The sequence below is a fragment of the Pelodiscus sinensis genome, chromosome 30 (assembly GCF_049634645.1).
Source record: "Pelodiscus sinensis isolate JC-2024 chromosome 30, ASM4963464v1, whole genome shotgun sequence".
Classification (NCBI taxonomy): domain Eukaryota; kingdom Metazoa; phylum Chordata; order Testudines; family Trionychidae; genus Pelodiscus; species Pelodiscus sinensis.
Window position 1 is genome coordinate 1,367,755 of NC_134740.1, and position 20,626 is coordinate 1,388,380.

The 20,626-nt window shown below is 51.8% G+C and overlaps 2 protein-coding genes across 3 annotated transcripts; both read left to right on the plus strand.

The window, feature by feature from the left end:
• Nucleotides 1–4,071: 4,071 nt before the first annotated feature.
• On the plus strand, nt 4,072–9,665 carry LOC106732001 (alpha-1B-glycoprotein-like). Of its 2 annotated transcripts, XM_014573545.3 has the most exons (6): nt 4,075–4,443; nt 4,536–4,574; nt 4,720–5,019; nt 7,022–7,318; nt 7,995–8,087; nt 8,773–9,665. In XM_014573545.3, the coding sequence occupies exons 1-6, from the start codon at nt 4,416–4,418 to the stop codon at nt 8,922–8,924; spliced, it is 909 nt and encodes a 302-aa protein (XP_014429031.1). In that variant the 5' UTR covers nt 4,075–4,415; the 3' UTR covers nt 8,925–9,665. The 2 variants fall into 2 exon arrangements, with proteins under 2 accessions (XP_014429032.1, XP_014429031.1); XM_014573546.3 differs by lacking the exon at nt 7,995–8,087 and having other exon boundaries at nt 4,072–4,443.
• Nucleotides 9,666–11,122: 1,457 nt separating this feature from the next.
• Nucleotides 11,123–16,640, plus strand: LOC142818225 (Fc receptor-like protein 5). The gene is made up of 7 exons (XM_075911972.1): nt 11,123–11,219; nt 11,445–11,567; nt 11,674–11,712; nt 12,680–12,979; nt 13,880–14,209; nt 14,608–14,715; nt 15,804–16,640. The coding sequence occupies exons 2-7, from the start codon at nt 11,537–11,539 to the stop codon at nt 15,956–15,958; spliced, it is 963 nt and encodes a 320-aa protein (XP_075768087.1). The 5' UTR covers nt 11,123–11,219; nt 11,445–11,536; the 3' UTR covers nt 15,959–16,640.
• Nucleotides 16,641–20,626: the final 3,986 nt, after the last annotated feature.

The following is a 20,626-nucleotide window of genomic DNA, read 5'->3' on the forward strand; positions in this document are numbered from 1 at the left end:
GAGAGACTCGGGGGGTGTCTATGCAAACACAGTTTGCTCCTGCTCCGCTTGGCTTTGCTGGATAGTCAGCAGTGGGAGTGGAGTTTGCTCGTTGCAATCAGCTGAATTCGTGCCTGTGGGCCAGCTAGGCTGGTAGTGAACGCAGGGATTATGAAATACCATGAGCAGTGTCATTTTGGTCTGTGATTCATCTGCTTCAAAAGAAAAAGCTACCGTGGAGCAGAAAAGCGCTTGCTCAGCAGGGCGCAAAGCAAGTGGGATGGGGCAGTGTTCCTGCCCGGCCTGCAGAAGAGTTGAAAATAACTAAGAGGCTGATGGTTGCATCTGAGAGATGGGAAGCGACTGTCTAGGAAGGAGCATGGCGGAAAGGGATCTAGGGGTCATAGTGGACCACAAGCTGAATATGAGTCAACAGTGTGATGCTGTTGCAAAAAAAGCAAATATGATTCTAGGTTGTATCAACAGGTGTGTTGTAAGCAAAACTCGTGAAGTCATTCTGCCGCTCTACTCTGCACTAGTTAGGCCTCAGCTGGAGTACTGTGTCCAGTTCTGGGCACCACATTTCAAGAAAGATGTGGAGAAATTGGAAAGGGTCCAGAGAAGAGCGACAAGAATGATTAAAGGCCTAGAGAACATGACCTATGAAGCCAGGCTTCATGAACTGGGCTTGTTTAGTTTGGAAAAAAGAAGATTAAGGGGGGACATGATAGCGGTTTTCAAATATCTAAAAGGGTGTCACAAGGAGGAAGGAGAAAATTTGTTCCTCTTGGTTTCTGAGGACAGGACAAGGAGTAATGGGCTTAAAGTGCAGCAGGGGAGGTTTAGATTGGACATTAGGAAAAAATTCCTAACTGTCAGGGTGGGCAAATATTGGAATAAATTGCCAAGGGAGGTGGTGGAATCTCCCTCTCTGGAGGAGGCGGTGGAGGGATGGTGGAGGAATGTGACATAGGGCAAGAAATGTAATGATGGGGGCATGTGATGAGGGGCCAGCAGTGTGCTGGTGGGGGGATGTGATGAGAGGCCAGGAGGGAGCTGGTGAGGGGATGTGAGGAGCCTGTGGGCCAGCTAGGTTTGCTGTGAGTGCAGGGATCATGACATACAGTGGCCAGTGTCTGTCTTTCTGGTCTGTGCTTCATCTGCTCTGAAAGCAGCTTGCTCAGCAGGGGCTGGGCAGGCATAGGCCTGGGAGGATAACTAGGGAGTGGGCAGGTATGCTGAACTACGGACTACACACATTCCGAGGAATACTTCCTGGGCTGCTCCGACCTGTTGAGAGCCCCACTGCTCACAGAACAGAGCCACGCAGGTTTCCACCAGAGCCTCCTTCTGATTTCGGTTGTGGTACAGCTGCGTGTCTACCTAGTAAAAATCCCAAGGGGCTGAAGTCATGAGAGATGGGGCAGTTTTCTGTCCAGCCTCGAAAGAGTTGAAATTTACTAAGAGCCCGATGGGCAGACATCACAGCTGAGAGATGGAGGGCAGCAGAGGGTGAGTGAGAGATAGCAGGGTGGCAGCAGACCGGGGCAATAAGCATCCAGAAGGATGGTGGCCAAGAGGTGTAAGAGCGACCTCCAGAGTGGTGGTAGAGAGGCATGACAAGGGGCTAGCAGAGCGGGGATAGGAAGGCGAGAGGAGTGCCCAACAGGGCGGCAGTAGAGAGGCATGACGTGGGGCCAGCAGGGTGGCAGTAGAGCGGTGTGACGAGCAGAGAGCTGGGCAGTAATAGAAAGGTGTGATGAGGGGCCAGCAGGGCGGCGGTAGAGAGGAGTGAAGAGGGGCCTGTAGGGTGGTGGTAGAGAGGAGTGAAGAGGGGCCTGAAGGGTGGCAGTAGAGAGGAGTGAAGAGGGGTCTGCAGGGCGGCAGTAGAGAGGAGTGAAGAGGGGCCAGCAGGGCGGCGGTAGAGAGGAGTGAAGAGGGGCCAGCAGGGCGGCAGTAGAGAGGAGTGAAGAGGGGCCTGTAGGGTGGCAGTAGAGAGGAGTGAAGAGGGGTCTGCAGGGTGGCAGTAGAGAGGAGTGAAGAGGGGTCTGCAGGGTGGCAGTAGAGAGGAGTGAAGAGGGGTCTGCAGGGTGGCAGTAGAGAGGAGTGAAGAGGGGCCAGCAGGGCGGCAGTAGAGAGGAGTGAAGAGGGGCCAGCAGGGTGGCAGTAGAGAGGAGTGAAGAGGGGCCAGCAGGGCGGCAGTAGAGAGGAGTGAAGAGGGGCCTGTAGGGTGGCAGTAGAGAGGAGTGAAGAGGGGTCTGCAGGGTGGCAGTAGAGAGGAGTGAAGAGGGGTCTGCAGGGTGGCAGTAGAGAGGAGTGAAGAGGGGCCAGCAGGGTGGCAGTAGAGAGGAGTGAAGAGGGGCCAGCAGGATGGCGGTAGAGAGGAGTGAAGAGGGGCCAGCAGGGCGGCGGTAGAGAGGAATGAAGAGGGGCCAGCAGGGTGGAAGTAGAGAGGAGTGAGGGGGGCCTGCAGGTTGGCAGTAGAGAGGAGTGAAGAGGGGCCAGCAGGGTGTGGTAGAGAGGAGTGAAGAGGGGCCAGCAGGGAGGCAGTAGAGAGGAGTGAAGAGGGGCCAGCAGGGAGGCAGTAGAGAGGAGTGAAGAGGGGCCAGCAGGGCGGCAGTAGAGAGGAGTGAAGAGGGGCCTGCAGGGTGGCAGTAGAGAGGAGTGAAGAGGGGCCAGCAGGGAGGCAGTAGAGAGGAGTGAAGAGGGGCCAGCAGGGCGGCAGTAGAGAGGAGTGAAGAGGGGCCTGCAGGGTGGCAGTAGAGAGGAGTGAAGAGAGGTCTGCAGGGTGGCAGTAGAGAGGAGTGAAGAGGGGCCAGCAGGGTGGCAGTAGAGAGGAATGAAGAGGGGCCAGCAGGGCGGCAGTAGAGAAGAGTGAGGGGGGCCTGCAGGTTGGCAGTAGAGAGGAGTGAAGAGGGGCCAGCAGGGTGTGGTAGAGAGGAGTGAAGATGGGTCTGCAGGGTGGCAGTAGAGAGGAGTGAAGAGGGGCCAGCAGGGCGGCAGTAGAGAGGAGTGAAGAGGGGCCAGCAGGGTGGCAATAGAGAGGAGTGAAGAGGGGCCAGCAGGGTGGCAGTAGAGAGCAGTGAAGAGGGGCCAGAAGGGTGGCGGTAGAGAGGAGTGAAGAGGGGCCAGCAGGGCGGCAGAAGAGAGGAGTGAAGAGGGGCCAGCAGGGCGGCAGTAGAGAGGAGTGAAGAGGGGCCAGCAGGGTGGCGGTAGAGAGGAATGAAGAGGGGCCAGCAGGGCGGCAGTAGAGAGGAGTGAAGAGGGGCCAGCAGGGCGGCAGTAGAGAGGAGTGAAGAGGGGCCAGCAGGGTGGCGGTAGAGAGGAATGAAGAGGGGCCAGCAGGGTGGCGGTAGAGAGGAATGAAGAGGGGCCAGCAGGGCGGCAGTAGAGAGGAGTGAAGAGGGGCCAGCAGGGCGGCAGTAGAGAGGAGTGAAGAGGGGCCAGCAGGGCGGCAGTAGAGAGGAGTGAAGAGGGGCCAGCAGGGCGGCAGTAGAGAGGAGTGAAGAGGGGTCAGCAGGGCGGCAGTAGAGAGGAGTGAAGAGGGGCCAGCAGGGTGGCAGTAGAGAGGAGTGAGGGGGGCCAGCAGGGCGGCAGTAGAGAGGAGTGAAGAGGGGCCAGCAGGGCGGCAGTAGAGAGGAGTGAAGAGGGGCCAGCAGGGCGGCAGTAGAGAGGAGTGAGGGGGGCCAGCAGGGCGGCAGTAGAGAGGAGTGAAGAGGGGCCACCAGGGCGGCAATAGAGAGGAGTGAAGAGGGGCCACCAGGGCGGCAGTAGAGAGGAGTGAAGAGGGGCCAGCAGGGCGGCAGTAGAGAGGAGTGAAGAGGGGCCAGCAGGGCGGCAGTAGAGAGGAGTGAAGAGGGGCCAGCAGGGCGGCAGTAGAGAGGAGTGAAGAGGGGCCACCAGGGCGGCAATAGAGAGGAGTGAAGAGGGGCCAGCAGGGCGGCAATAGAGAGGAGTGAAGAGGGGCAAGCAGGGTGGCAGTAGAGAGGAATGAAGAGGGGCCAGCAGGGCGGCAGTAGAGAGGAGTGAAGAGGGGCCAGCAGGGCGGCAGTAGAGAGGAGTGAAGAGGGGCAAGCAGGGTGGCGGTAGAAAGGCATGCTTAGTGTGCTTTTGGTGCCACTCCTGAGAAAGAAAGAAAGAAAGAAAGAAAGAAAGAAAGAAAGAAAGAAAGAAAGAAAGAAAGAAAGAAAGAAAGAAAGAAAGAAAGAAAGAAAGAAAGAAGAGGTGGTATTAGAAATAAAGTGGGTAGATGCCGAGATAAGACCAGCCCTCAAGTCCCTTTTTTGTACAATCTGAACCATGAAAATCAGTCTGGGAGGGGTATTGTGCATCTGATAAGCCAGGGGATAGGAAATGCTTAATATAGCCCCAAACTGACAGAGGCGCATGAGTTAGGCAGAGAACCCATATTCTCACAGCAGAGGAACCAGCTCATCATGGTACTGAGACTCCTGCTTGCGCTAGGTGAGTGACCTCTGCCTTCTTTCTTTCTTTCTTTCTTTCTTTCTTTCTTTCTTTCTTTTCCTGAGTTTCACTCCCTCTTTTCCCTTTTTCAGCTGCTCTCCAGATGTTTCCCAGCCCAGTGTCTCCTTCAGGTAAAGGCGAGAGGTAGCTGAAGGTTCTGTATCTGTCGTAGAGCTTGGGGGCAGGATGGGATGGGTCCGGATCTCATCCCCCCATGTCTTCTCCCTCTCTCCCTGGATATCTCCCCCTCTGCAGTAATCCCCATTTCCATTCCAGCCCGTCTATCAGCCCCCAAACTCTCTCTGCACCCCCTACTCCGACAGTTTGTTGAGGGCGAGCAGCTCACCCTCCGGTGCTCAGCTCGGGGGGCCGAAGGCGTGACAAGTTTCGAGTTCTTTGACCCAAGTGGGGGGAAGCCGCTCTCCATGAAGCCCCACAAAGCCTACAGAGAAGCGTGGCTCCATCTCACGGCTAACCAGTCTACCGCCGGGGAGTACAGCTGCGCCTACAGGAGGGAGGTATCCGGGAAAGAAGCCCCATCTGAGAAGAGCTCCTCCGTCTACATTCGAGTACTGGGTATGTCACGGCTTCCTCGAGTTTTTGTGTTCCCTTCTCCATCCCCCACCCCCTTGAGTCTCCTACCTCTGCTGCCTTCTCCGAGCTGTGTTGACCTAGAGGCAAAAGGTGTGTGGGGTGATGTCTTTGTTTGGAGCAACATCTGTGGGTGCCAGGAACACCCTGTGGTGCCTAGATCCCCCCTTTGGGTTGGAAGTATTCCTGGAGGTTTCATTCCAGACTTTCATTCCTGCACTTTCATCCCCCGGTCTACCCTGGACTCTTTTATGTCCATGTGCCCCACGATGGAGGTGCCGTACCACATCACTCACATCAATCTGTAGGTGGGTGGTGGGGGTGGAGACCAAGATTTGGATGGGGCACAGGTAGTTGGGGTGTGGGAGGGCTCTGGCTGGGGGGGGAGGCAGGCTCCCGTGAGGGACTGGAGATGAGGAGTTTAGGGTGCCCAAGGGGGCTTCAGATTTGGGGAAGAGCTCAGGACTGTGGTGTGAGGCGGGGAGGTGCAGGTTCTGGCTTGGGGTGCAGCAGGAGATACCGGATTTATTCTGGGGCTGAGTGTTTGGGGGCAGGGACAGAGATGAGAGGTTTAGGGTGAAGGAGGTCCAGGTTTGGGGAGGGACTCAGGATGGGGCAGGGATTTGGGACTCAGGTTTCCCTGGGCATCTCCTGGAGGGGGCATGAGGCTTTGTGGTGCGCTACCCTCTAGTCCCCATTGGCCGATACCCAGCCAATGGGAGTGAAGGGATGTTGCTCTGGGTGGGGGCAGAGCACGGAGCCCCATAGTCTACACCTAGGAGCCAAACATGTTGGCTACATCTCCGCCAGCACCTGCCCAAAGCCCCCCAGCTCCATGCTGGGGTCAACAGGGAGGGGACCCTCTCGCCTGGCTGTGGTCACTTCATGGCTCGGGGAGATGCATCTCTTCCCACTACAGCCCCGAGCCCTTGCTGAGGGCTTAACAGCCAGTGTGTGGGGTTCAATAGAAAGTCATATCACCATCTGGCCATACTGGTTAGAAGGAAATTGGGTGGAAAGTCTCCTTCTAGCTACACATGGCTCAGCTTGGGTGGGGACATTTCCTGGGGTGTCCCAGCTCCATCCAAAGTGGAGGTGATTATCTAGAGCAAGGACTTGACACACATTTCAAGTGACTGTTCAGGATGAAGGGGGCCAGCACATAACCTCTGGAGGGTTAGAGATCGTTGAAACAAGCCAGAAATCCAAGGTCTCCGTGGAGGCCATGAACTGGGGTGTCTCGCAGTCATGAATTTAAGCACTTGAAGGCATTTCTTTTCCTCTTAGTTCTCGTCCTCAATGAGAACATTCCCCATTCCTCCAAGAGGGCACTTAGGGTACGTCTAAACTACATGCCTCCGTCGATGGAGGCATGTAGATTAGCCAGATCGGCAGAGGGAAATGAAGCCGCGATTAAAATAATCGCGGCTTCATTTAAATTTAAATGGCTGCCCCACTCTGCCGATCAGCTGTTTGTCGGCAGATCGGGGCAGTCTGGATGCGCCACGCCGACAAAGAAGTCTTTCTTGATCGGCACAGGTATGCCTCGTGAAACCAGGTTTACCTGTGCCGATCAAGAAAGGCTTCTTTGTCGGCGCGTCGCGTCCAGACTGCCCCGATCTGCCGACAAACAGCTGATTGGCAGAGCGGGGCAGCCATTTCCCTCTGCCGATCTGGCTAATCTACATGCCTCCGTCGACGGAGGCATGTAGTTTAGACGTACCCTTAAATTCCTAATGCAGTTTGGTCTTTTCTATATGAGCAACCCCCTTGTTTTCGAGTTCCTGCTCTTTTGGCCACCATCAGATTTTTAAAAACATTGGGCTCTTCAAAAGCACGGAAGAACCCAACCTTCACAGAAAAGAACATTAGCCACACATTTGGACACTAGAAAGGGGACCCTGGCAACACAAAGGGATGGGATTAAAAATGCTGGTTCTCTGTTCTCCAATATGGGGAGGTGCCAATGGAAATTGATGTTTCCCAGATGCACCCCAGGCTCCATCCCTCTCTGTGCATCCTCAGTACAAGGAATACCGCCCCGGCACCTCCGTGGATCTTGCATGTTCTGCGCCACCTCTGGCAGACAACATTAAAGGCTTCCAGTACTTTGGAGATAGAATCGCTATCTCAGCCTTGGCTTCATTCCGGAGAAACTACACCTACCAGCTGAGCATCACGGGGCCAGAGGTATCTGGGTTGTTCACCTGCTCCTACTGGGTGCGTATGTTGGGCCGGAATATCCCATCCAAGAGGAGCGAGCCAGTGGATATCTATGTGAAAAGTGAGTGCTGCACGGTCCGTCATACCCCACGGGAGAAAGAGTAGTACCACTCTACATGCCATTCGTCATATATATTTTGACAGGTCGCCACACCCCCTTTTTGTGTTGTGACCTGCTCTCTGGTTTCATTGACAGATATGTACACTTTGGCCACAGAGGGCATGGGGAGGGGGGAGGAAATGAACATTTTTTCCATTTTGGGTCAAACTAGCATGGCTCCTATATGGGGTTTTTTTCATGTGTTTAGTTAGAAGATTTATGGATGAAAAGAGGTCTTTCACACATTTTCTAAAAATGATTCTTTATTGGAGGATGAGTCCCTTTAAACATCACAAATGAAAGTGGATTCTCACTCAGGGAACAAGGAAGGAACGAGAGTCAGAGACTGGGATATTGTAAATTGCAGAACAAGAAAATGACATTGGGAAGTTTTAAAACTGCCTCACCAACCACTTACGAATCAACAATAGAGAGGCCAGGACAATTCTACCATTCTATCGTTACCACTTTCCCCGGGATCATCCATTTCTGTCTTTCCCAGCAGTTGCTGGGACATCAGATCCTCAGCCTTTATACACACACACACACACACACACACACACACACACACACACACACACACACGGACCAGGGCATTGTACCTCCAACTCCATCATGTCTCTTCCCTCTACCACAGGCAACTTGTCCCGGGTGTTGGCTGTGGGCGGCTCCTTCTTTACCCTCAATGGCCTCATCTTCCTCACCACCTACTTCCTGATGAAGCACCAGGGTAACTGGTTTTTGTGGGGGCAGGGAGCCCTGATTCACAGGGTCTTGCGGACTCGTCCTCACACCCTAAATGACCCACCAAAGCTGAAATGTCTCCCTCCTTCTGTGTCTGCCTGCTCATGCCCCTTAGCTGGCTGGGTAGTGTGATTGTCATAAGCCCTGTTCCCATAGGGAGTTCTTCAGCCATTAGCTGACATGCAGCCACCTCTGGGGTGGGGCGCATTGGGTGAATGACCAACCATTGTGGACAGGGGTTTAAGGCGGCTCTGGAATGACACTGACATGGCAGGGGTGGGAATGAGCTGCTGAAGCGTGTTAGGACTGAAGGTTGGGGGTGACACTCCTGTCTCACTGGGACATTGAGGGCAGCCCTGAAAGCCATCAGAGAGCTCCCCTACTGAGCTTTCTCACCCTGCTTCCTGGAGGACAGCACCCCCTAGTGCAGCTCTGGGAAACAGGGGTCACCCTGACTCTAAGGGGGAGATCATCCCCTCTGGACCTGCTCACCTTGCTGTCTGAGCACAGCATCCACTAGCACCATGGAGATCATCCGTGAGTCTACCACAGCACCCTCTACTGGTTCTCCCACCTGCTGTTTCATCCCTCCTTCCCCAGGGCCGGGCCAGCCGGGAGAGGTGGGTTGGAAGCGTGATAAAAACTCCAAAATTGTGACTTTTTGTGTGCAGACTCTACGAGAATTGCAACACGTAGATCGCGGAGAGCCAAGGCTGAAAAAGAACCCATTTACATGAGCATCGATCCCGATGTGCTGCTGAGCCCCAATGAACCTTCCACACCTCCAGACTCAGTTTCCCCAGCTGACCAACAGGACATATGATTCCCCTCTTCCATGTTCCATGCTATGAAGCTTGCCATATTTGCTCTGAATATTTTGCAGATCTCTTCCCTGGTCCTGAGCTTTGAATCCCTAAGTGGCACTGGAAGTATTATGCAACAGATACATTAGTCTGCTCTGTAAATCTTCCAAGTCATGCCATTGCTTTGGGTTCCACTGCTGACGTAGGAGCTGGTCCTCAGTAGAAAGAAAGAAAGAAAGAAAGAAAGAAAGAAAGAAAGAAAGAAAGAAAGAAAGAAAGAAAGAAAGAAAGAAAGATCCCATCTTTTCCGGATTCCATTTTCCATTTTTTCCCCATGCTGCATGAATCAATTCCCTATCTTTCTGGCTTCAGAATTAAAATTCTCTCAAACCCACTACACTCTCTGTCTCATTGATGGTTGTGGTATTTGTGTGCTTCCTCACCTAGCTTGTGTCATATGCTCTGCATTGCCAACAGATGGCATAATGTGCTGCCAATTTACATTGGCAAAGTTTTATCCTCAGAGATTCCAAGTCCAAAAGTGGCTGTTGTGATGAACTACTGCTCTAACCCTAGCATTTTCCAAAAATAATGTATAACATAAGCCCTAGCATTTTCCAAAAATAATGGCTTGAGCAGATCTTCTAGATCACCAGCCAATGAAATCCTGTGAGCTCCTTGGCCAGGTCTTTTAAAACTCTTGGAGGCAAGCTTCCTGATTTATAAATCTCTAAGGGTATGTCTACATTACCACCCTAGTTCCAACTAGGGTGGTTAATGTAGGCAACCGGAGTTGCAAATGAAGCCCGGGATTTGAATTTCCCGGGCTTCATTTGCATGTTGCTGGGCTCTGCCATTTTTAAATGTCCTCTAGTTCGGACTCCGTGCCCGCGGCTACACGCAGCACGAACTGGGTAGTTCGGAATAGGAAGCCTCATTCCACAAGGGCCTGGGAACCAGAGTGTTTTGGTTTTATCCTGGCTCATGGAGGGAAGTGTCTATGACAGACTACACCTCTGTATTCACGTTTGACACCCTATTGTAATAATCTTAGTCCAAAATAGGTCATGTAAGGCGCCATTGGAAAAATCATGCTGATCATTATTGTCCTCTTGTATATGACACAACAAAATTAACACCTGCTCCCCACCCCACAGCCATGTCCAGGCAGGTCTATCTCAGCCAAAGGGGGGAACATATGTTTGCCTTAATTTGCACTTAAGCAAGAAACAGAATCAATAAGAAGGGAGGGAAAACAAAGCGAGATTAAATGGATGAGAGAAAAACCAGGAACATCGTTCAGCATAGATCACAGGGGGTGACATTACAGCCACATCCAGGCCCTTCTGTCCACCACACCCAGGCCTCATAAACAGTCCCAGGCTAAGTAAGTTGGGCAAAGTCCTTTTCCTGACAGGGTCTGGTCCAGCCGTGGAAATGTCCCTCCACATACCCGGCCCTTTCCTACACACAGTCACTGTCCTAGTCAGCGCAGACCTAGACTTCAGAGGAGTAGAGACAGAGTCACCGCCCAGCCTGAATGTGGGAACGTAAAGAGGCATCCTACTCCACTGGGCACTTGCACCCAGCTGGCTCGCTCCTGTCTAGTGTCACCCTTCTGGCCCCGCGTCACAATCCCCCACCGCCACTCTGCTGGTCCCTCCTAACATCCCCCATTACCGCCCTGCTGGGCCCTTCTTCGCCACCATCTGCTTCCTTGCACCTCTCAGACACAACCTTTGCCCATCAGCCTCTTAGTCATTTTCAACTCTTCTGCAGGCCGGGCAGGAACACTGCCCCATCCCACTTGCTTTGCACCCTGCTGAGCAAGTGCTTTTCTGCTCCACGGTAGCTTTTTCCTTTGAAGCAGATGAATCACAGACCAGAATGACACTGCTCACGGTATTTCATAATCCCTGCGTTCACTACCAGCCTAGCTGGCCCACAGGCACGAATTCAGCTGATTGCAACGAGCAAACTCCACTCCCACTGCTGACTATCCAGCAAAGCCAAGCGGAGCAGGAGCAAACTGTGTTTGCATAGACACCCCCAGAGTCTCTCGCCTCCGCCTGACTATGGGGGAAGCATCCTTCAGTCCCTGTTTCTGCTTGAAAGTTTTCCCAGCTGGGCTTCCCCTGTGGGACTCGCTGTGGCTGGTTAGGAAGTACTGCGTGGTGACTAGGAACCACAGGCGATGTGATTATTTACAGGCGCCGAGGAGAAGGCGAAGGAGGCCGGTGTGGATGGCCAGATCCCCCATGAACTCCCAGGAAAGGCAGGCACCAGGGCAGCAGGGAAACCCATCTCCCAGGAGGGTGAGGAATGTGGGAGTCCACCTCTGAGCAGCGATGACTGAGCAGCCCAGATGAAGGGCTTTGGTGGACCACAGGAGGGGAAGTAGAACTGCGTTTGCTCTGCGCTGGGGAGGACAACAGGAAAAGTTGTGTGCATGGTTGAGAGGCCGGGGCGGGTGGCATTTGTGGTCAGAAGCTCACAGTTGGGCTCTGGAGGGGAAATGGGAGAGATTATGGTCTCTGCAGGATTTCCTGTGAGCTGGTGGGGTGGTGGAGGCTGTAACTTCTCCGAGGCCATGTGATGAAGAGGGAAAATCAAGCTCCCTGACTCAAAGACCATGGAGCTAACTCACCTTCTGCCTGCGCTGGGTAAGTTATGTCCCCTTTCCTTCCTTTTCCTGTTGAGCACCTTCTCCATTTGCTCCCGGCATCCCGTAGCTCATGGAAGTCTCATCAACTCTCTTCTCTCTTCCAGCCTGTCTCCAGCTACTTCCCTGGCTGGTCTCCCCCACAGGTAATGCCTAAGGCTCCGCATGCTGAGATGCGACTGCCTGGGGAAGGGACGGTGTCTGAAGCCGGGGTGGGGGTACTCCCTCCCAATGAAGTTGTGGGACGTGGCAGGAAAGGACGGGTGGATGTGAGCTCAGAGATCTCCATCCCTTACTTTGCTCCTTACACCCTGCTGTCCCTGCTGAGATGTGGGTGGGGATGTCTCGGAAGCTGGGATGGGGTATTACCTTCCAATGAAGCTGTGGGATGTGTGTGTGGGGGGGCAGATCTTCATAGTCGGCAGTGCTGGTGGTGGGGGGGTGAGCGAAGAGATCTCTGACTTCTTCTTTGCTCCTTCCACCGATGCAGCTCTGGTTCATTTCCACCTCACTCCATTCTCAGAGCAGGGCAGGTGAGATGAGCCTTAGCAGGAAGGCTGAGGCCGGGCTGTGGCCTGGATAGCAAATACCCCTCTGCCCCTTGTAGAAAGGAGGCCGTACACCGGAGGGACAAGGGGGGTTTCTACATCTCTGTGAGAGGAGAGGGCCTCAGTGCGCATGAAGAGCTAAGTTCTGGGAACCGCTGATATTGCACTTTTCCCTGGCTACGTGAAATGACCACACTGATTCAGGGAAGAAATCCCCTGACCTCATATTCTCCAGTTCCTCTTTCTCCTTTATCAACCATCCACCATACCAAGAACTGCCCGTAAGGGAGGGGGGCAGGACTCCCCTCCCCCCCAACATCCCAGTGCTCACCTCTAGCCTGTTGCATGCAGGACAACTGCCCCCTCTCCTAGCCAAGATCTCAGGATCTGGGCAGACTCAGGCACGGGGACTCCACATGCCAGTGCCCTGGGGAAAAGGCTGCAGAACCTCCCACCAGCTCTTCCCACCTTTGGGGGGTGGATGCAGGAGAAATCTGAGGGTGCCTGTTTGCTGCCGGGTTTCTGTGGGTTCTGAGTTGGTGCTAATGGACCCCTCCCTCTCCAGCCCCAAATCCAGCCCCAGCCTTCTCCATAGACCCCCAGAAGGATGAGTACCTGCTCGGAGACACTGTGGCTCTCACGTGCTCTGCTCCCCATCTGAGGGATCCCGTGACACAATTCCAGTACTACAGCAACATGGGATCAGCTGTTACATCTACAGTGTCCTCCGGCTGGAAAGAAACCTACAACCTCAACATCACAGACCTACAATGCGCGGGGGAGTACATCTGTGTCTATTACACGGGCAAGACATATCCTTTCAACAAGTCCAGGGAGAGCAATCGTATCACCATCAAAGTCAAAGGTGAGATACAGCCATCTATCCATCCCCATATACCACATCTATCTATCAATCTATCTATCTATCGATTGATCGATCGATCGATCGATCGATCCCCATACACACCCTCTATCTATCTATCTCCCCATACACCCTATGGCTGCTTTTGTGGAAAAACTTGCCAACTGTCTACACTGGCCACTTGAATTTGCGCAAGAACACTGACGATCTAATGTATGATCAGTGTTCTTGAGCAAATGCAATGACTCTCCCACTCAGGAAAAAGCCCTCTTGCACAAATGCTTTTTCCCGAAGTTGTCAAACCCTGCTCATTAAAATTATTCATAGTTATTGAACATGGCCGTATTGGCAACCATGTCCGTTCAATCTGGCCACTCACATTCAACTTAATGGCTGGTATATACGGCCAGTAAGTTGGTGGCAGCTTCTTTGTCCAACATGGCCACCTAAATATTGAGGCATCCTCCCAATATTGAAACTCACACAAAACCAAATGGCCGGTCAATAAGCCGCTCAATGGACATCAGCTTTCCCACCCAGCATGGCAATCCAAATACGGACAGAGATCCCTTCCAAAACGGTGGCTCACAGAGCACATAACAAAGATGGCTGCCCAACTAGCAACAACATGGTCAACTGACTGGCCATCCAATGGAACAGAATGTGATTGCCCAAGATGATTAATAATTTGGTTGCACAATGAAAAGGAAGACCCACCTCTTCCCCAGATAGCGTGATAACCCAAATGCTTACTCTTGAATCTTTGAGAGAACGCTTCCCTATTTCAGCTGAAAAAAGTTGTTGACAGGCCTGGAGGGATGGAAGCTGGATTATCCAAACCACATCTCCATTTTCCTCCCTCTCCTGCCCTGGCGGACCCATGCACTTTCCTATCATCCTCAGACCCCCCTCCGCAGCCAACGTTGAGTGTGAATCCCCCACCCAGAGAGGTGAATGAAGGGCACCGCCTCGTCATCACCTGCACAGCCCCTGGGGATGCCTCAGAGCGGAGGTTCCACTTCTACCAGCATGGAGCTGAGATCATCCCCGGAGATGCAGGGTCTGCGACCCACATCACGGCACCCGGCACCGTACCTAGGAACGTCGCCGTGCTGAGCATCCCGCGGGCGGATACCAACAGCTCTGGGGAATACTCCTGCGGGTATGAGGAGAAGGACAGTGGGAGATGGATTCCCTCCACCAGGAGCCAGGCTGTGATGGTCACCTTGAAAGGTGAGGCTGCCATAGGGACACACAACCAGCCCTAGATACACGGAAAGTTTAGTGTGGCCTGGACGGGGAAACACACACACACACACACACACACACACACATGGAACAACCAAGTACTTAGTAATGTAACAAAGCATTCAACTTCCAAACACCAACCATGGTCACCTCTTCCCTGCCCCACCCTCTGCTGCCCCCTAGTGCTCATTATACAGTATAGCCACCCCTTTCTTTTTCAACATCCCTGTTTGTCCTCCGGGTGCCAGTATTTCACACATACACGGTGCACATTTCAGATACTCCAGCAGGGGGCAGGAGGACCAGTCTCTCCTGCCAGCAGGGGGCAGCAGAAACCCCCTACTTTGTACCTCCATTTCCATCCTGCCTCCTCTCTCTGACAGAGCGTCCAGTGGCAAGTAGCTTGTCCCGGGAGCTGGCTGTGGGCGGTGCCTTCTTCACCCTCAATGGCCTCATCTTCCTCACCACCTACTTCCTGATGAAGTGCCAAGGTAACTTTTTTTATGGAATCAGGAAGCACTAAGTGGCAGGGATGTGGGGACCCACCAGGTCTAGTTGCTCTACTGTGGTCATGCCCCTTAGCTCGCTGGGCATTGTGCTTGTCATAAGACCTGTTCCCATTGGGACATCTTTGGCTGGCATGCAGCCACCTCTAGGGTGGGGCCCGTTGGGTGGATACCCAAGCATTTTGGACAGGGAGCTAAAGAGACTCCCAAATGGCATTGGAATGGCAGGGCCAGGAAGGAAGGGGGTGAAGTGGAGTCAGTTGTGGCGGGATTGACTTTTGGGGGCCACACGCCAACCTAAGAGCCTCACTGGGACATGGGGGGCAGCCCTGAAGCCCAGGAGAGAGCACCCCTATGGAGTCTCCTCACCCTGCTCCCAGTGGCCCTGAACCCCATTGCAGTTCTGAGCAATTGGTGTCACTCTGGATCTACAGAGCAGAGCAGTCCCGAGCTGAGGTCTAGACCAGTGTTTCTTAAACTTTAATAGTGATAGATAAACCATCTTGTTAGTCTTTAAAGTGCTACATAGTCCTGTATTTTGTTTCTTAAACTTTAAGACCGAGGAACATCAAACAATAATTTTTTTTATGAGGAACAACAAGGATTTTTTGTTGAGAAAAAGGGCTGGGGGAAAGTTAGAGCAAAAAAAAAAAAGATGGGGAGGAGGGAAATATGGTCTAGATGGGGCCAAAAGGTGGTAAAGCCTCCTCTTTTGGAGGACCCTTTATGCCTCATGAAAGGAGGTAGACAGGGCTCCCCGAAAGAGCATATCTGCTCTTCCGCAAAAAAAAAAAAAGCAGAGGAGCAAATGCACTCCTTGGATACAGCCGGGTTTTTGTGGGATGCTTCCAGTATCCCACTAAAACCCCATAGTTGAGACGTAGCCCTCGAGACCCGTTCAGCCTGTTTTATGCCGCATAGCATCCGCTAGCACCACGGAGAGCATCCATGAGTCTGTCACAGCACCCTCTACTGGTTCTTCCATTTCATCCATCCTTATCCAAGGCCAGGCCACCTCAGAGGTGAGTTGGAAGGGTGGTATAAACACTGAACGCATCACTTTTTGATTGCAGATTCTAGGAGAACCACAACACAGACCTTGTACAGAGCGAAGCCTGAAGGAGAACCTCAAATCTACTCAACCATCGATCCTTCTGTGCTGCCGAGCCCTAGTGAACTTTCCACACCTCCAGCCTCAGTTTCCCCAGCTGACCAACAGTATATATAATCAACCTCTTCCATGTGCCATGGTGTGAAACTTGACGTATTTCCTTCGAACATTCTGCAGGTCTCTTCCCTGGCCATGAGCGTTGAATCCCTATGGGTGTGTCTTGACTACATCCCTCTGTTGACAGAGGGATGTAGTCTAGACACACCCTGAGTGGCACTGGACATGCAACACAACATTTATTTTAGCCTGCTCTTGAAATATCCATGTCATGTCATTGCTTTTGGCTTCACTGCTGGTATAGGAGATAGTCCCAAATTGAATTGAGAGAGAGAGAGAGAGAGAGAGAGAGAAAAGAAAGAAAACTGGTAAAGCTGTCCCTCCTGCCCCAATCTCCTTTATGCTTGGAGGTGGGAAAACTGAGATAATCTGCAGAGAACAATGGGCCTCGGCTTCTCCCGGGTAACGTGATTTTTCTTAGACATGTAGGTTTAAGGACACAAAAATCAATCAATACTGGTTAACCAAAATAAAAATAAAACACCTTTATTAGTAGAACAAGATGACTGTTGCAAACATAGTGAATGACTGGGTGTTAAAAACCATGGAGTGAAATAGACTCAGGGAGAATCCCTGGGCTGTAATCCTTAGTTGCAAAAGAGAAAAACAATCAACCAGCTCAGACATGATTTCCAAATCCTCAAACAAAGAAAACAATAAAATCTGATGGACTTCAGGTGCATCTCCACAGTTAGCGTAACCCTTCCCTCGCTCTCCAGGTAAGCCAGACTCTCCTTTGCAGCTTCTATTCATTACCTTGGAGGGGAGTATGGTCTAGTGGGTTATAGCAGGGGGCTGGGAACCAGGAATCTCAGGTTTTATCCTGTCTTTTGGAGTGGGGTGTCTGTGACAGAATACACCCCAGTATTCCCATCTTACGCACTATTGTTGCAATCTTGATACAAAGTACGCCTTTTAAGGAATCATTTGGAAACTCATAATTTGCTGATCATTATTGTTCTGGTGAAATATGTCTGGCATTGTTGTCTGTGACGTGACATTTACACCTGCTCCACACCCCACAGCTGTGCCCAGGCAAGTCTGTGTCAGCCAAAGGGGGAACACAAGCTTGCCTTAACTTGCACTTCATCAGGAAACAGAATCCACAAGTAGGGAGGGATAACAAAGGAAGGTTCAATGGATGACAGAAAAACCAGCTAGGAACATCCTTCCGCATAGACCAGAGGGAGCCAAATGAGAGCCTGCAGAACACATCTAGGTCAGGGGATCCCTCTGTTTGGTCACCAAGTTCCAAACCAGGTAGGTTCACCCCCAAGTCCCCTCCCCCCTCCATTTCCTACCCCTCCCCCACAACCTCAGTTGGCTGTACTACCAATTTGGATGTTTTTACAACACGGTCAGGAGGTGGGGAGGGTTGGATGGAGTGGGGTGATGTTGACTCGGAGACAGAGGATAATGCTGAGGCAGAGAGAGGGCAGGCAGGAATGGGGATGGATAGGGGGTGAGAAGTCCCAGGGGCCATCAGGAGTGGGGAGCAGAGGGGTCGGCTAGGAAGTGATGTTTGCCGAGAAACCTTGGTTGCAAGGAATGTCAACGGTCAGGCCTGTCCCCACACTCTCATCTGTCATCGGTTGATCATAGATTACTCTAAAGAAAAGAAGACAGACCAAGAGTGGTAAACTAAAGGGCTACATCTAGACTGGCATGATTTTCCGCAAATGCTTTTAACGGAAAAGTTTTTCCGTTAAAAGCATTTGCGGAAAAGAGCGTCTAGATTGGCACGGACGCTTTTCCGCAAAAGCACTCTTTGCGGAAAAGCATTCATGCCAATCTAGACACAGTTTTGCTGAAGAAAGCCCAGATTGCTATTTTCACCATTGGGGCATTTTTGCGCAAAACAGTTTTTAGCTGTCTACACTGGCCCTCTTGCGCAAAAACATTTCCGGAAAAGGGCTTTTGCCCGAACGGGAACGTCAAAACATTTGCACAAGAAGCACTGATTTCGGACAATAGAACGTCAGTGCTTTTGCGCAAAATCAAGCGGCCACAGTAGACAGCTGGCAAGTTTTTGCGCAAAAGCAGCTGCTTTTGCAGAAATACTTGCCAGTCTAGACGCAGCCAAGGGATTTTATCAAGAGGAAAAAGGGAGATAAACAAGGTATGACAGGAAAGTATTAACTATACAACTGATACACATAGGCTACGTCTAGACTGGCTTGATTTTCCAGAAATGCTTTTAAAGCACTTTTTGTGGAAAAGCGTCCGTGCCAATCTAGACGCGCTTTTCCACAAAAAAGCCTCGATCGCCATTTTCATGATCGGGGCTTTTTTGCGGAAAACAAATCTGAGCTGTCTACACTGGCCCTTTTGCACAAAAGTTTTGCGCAAAAGGACTTTTGCCTGAACGGGAGCAGCATAGTATTTCCGCAAGAAGCACTGATTTCAAACAGTAGGAATTCAATGCTTTTGCGGAAATTCAGGCGGCCAGTGTAGACAGCTGGCAAGTTTTTCCGGAAAAGCGGCTGATTTTCTGGAAAAACTGGCCAGTCTAGACACAGCCACACAGATCTATAAGGACCCCACTGTTACAAGGGAATATAGGAAACAGAATACACGGAGCTGAACTGTGACACAAGATAGTCCCAAAAGGGCAGGAAGGTGGCTGGATAGAAACCCGCCGACATTGTACCATGTCTTGCAGCTTTCTCCCTCGATTTCGTGCCACAGCTCCGGATGGTCGGGAGGGGTCAGAACCAGCAACCAGGAACAGCAACAGCTGGAGCAGGGGCGGTGTCTAACTATCACAGGCAATAACAAGTCTTAATTTCTCCTCCCTTCCCCTGCGTCATTGTGGCTGTAAGTGTGGGGAGGATGATAAGGAGCGGTGGATAGCTGCCCACTCCTTGCTTGCAAGTGAGTCTAGTCACACCCAGCTACCCAAGGCGTGAGACCGGCATACCCATGCTGTGACACAACAACACTCTGCCACTCAGATCCACAGGCGGCCCTATATAGTTTCTGCAGTTGTTCCGCAGACTTCATTGAAACCGTTCAGTCTCTTCCCATGTGAGCTCGTTACTGGGCAGATCGTACCAGGGTTTCCTGCTGTACGGAAAGAGCAGGAAAAGGAGGGGGAAGAAGGAGCCCTAATATGGATTCCTGTTGTTTGCAACTCAGAATGGTGTCCATGAGCAAAAAGGCGGCTGTTAGTGGAGGATTCCAGATAGGTGGTCAAGGGATAGTGATCGGGGGTAGGAGTGGATAGGAGGTGGCTGTTCTGGGGCAAGGGGAGTGCTCAGAAGTGGGGAGCAAGGGGTCATAAAGTGGGTGGGAGCCAGTCCATGCCTGGCAATTTGGGGAGGCAAAGCCTCCCCAGCCACCCACACAATTATGGAAGTACGGTCCTCGGGCCAAACCTTTTCTCAACCCGACATAGACGCGCCATCGCCTGGCATAACAATATGGTTTTTCTGTAACCACTATGGAAGGCCTGAAGCCATATTGGCAGCCAAAGCCTTTTTGTGCAGCCAGACTGAAGATCAGCAGCCATTAGCTGTAAGACATCAAGTCACACACTCACATTCCATCTCCATTGTATTAAAATAGTGTCACACCAAACTGAGAAGGGGACTTTGTCCCGATAGCTCCCCACTGCCACCGGGTCTCAAGATGGGGAAAGAAAACGGAAGTCACCCCATTCTGTCTGGCAAGGAACTGCTTCTCCATAGAGAATGTTGTTGAATCCTCATTCAATGATCATTGTCATTACACTTTCCTATTGTTGGACTGTACGATCTCTGTCTGGTTTAGGAGTCCTGTGGCACCTTATAGACTAACCAAAGTGTTGGAGCATAAGCTTTCGTGAGCAAAGACCCACTTCGTCAGATGCATGTTTTTGCAGATTCAGACTAACATGGCTACCCCTCTGATACTCTGTCTGTTTCGGTCTGCTGGATAATTAATTTTGCTAGGTGTAAATCAATTAAGGTGGGTATGATTGGTTAGGTCAGTTTGCTATGATTGGTTAGTAAAATTATACTAAAATAATTGGTTAAGGAATAGCTAAGGAAGAGCTAAGGTTTCATTATATAAACTGGGGTCCAAGAAGGAGACCAGGAAGATCGGAAGTAACAGAAGCAGAAGGAAAGACGAAAAGGCTGGAAGAAGACCAGAAGCACACAGAAGAAAGGGAATAGATAGCTCAGTGATTTGTGCATTAACCTGCTAAATACAGGGTTGTGAGTTCAACCTATAAGAGGTCATTTAGAGATCTGGGTCAAATCTGTCAGGAATAGTATTGGGTCCTGCTTTGAAGGCGGAGGACTGGACTTGAGGAACTTTCAAGGTCCCTTCCAGTTCTGTGACATAGGTATACCTCCATGGCTGTGTCTAGACTGGCAAGTTTTCCGCAAAATCATCTGCTTTTGCGGAAAAACTTGCCAGCTGTCTACATTGGCCGCTTGAATTTCCGGAAAAGCACTGTCTACATTGGCCGCTTGAATTTCCGGGATTAGGGGTGTGTTGGGGTCACCCTATAGTATAATCCAGGCTGGCTGCTCTGCCCTACTGGCCACTCCTCGCATCTCTCAGCTGTCACCCAATTGGCTGCTTGTTTTCCTGGCTGGTGCTTGGTCCCCATGCGCTACCCTCCGCCTCTCAGCTGTGACCTCTACCTACCGGCCTTTTAGTCACTTTCAACTCTTCTTC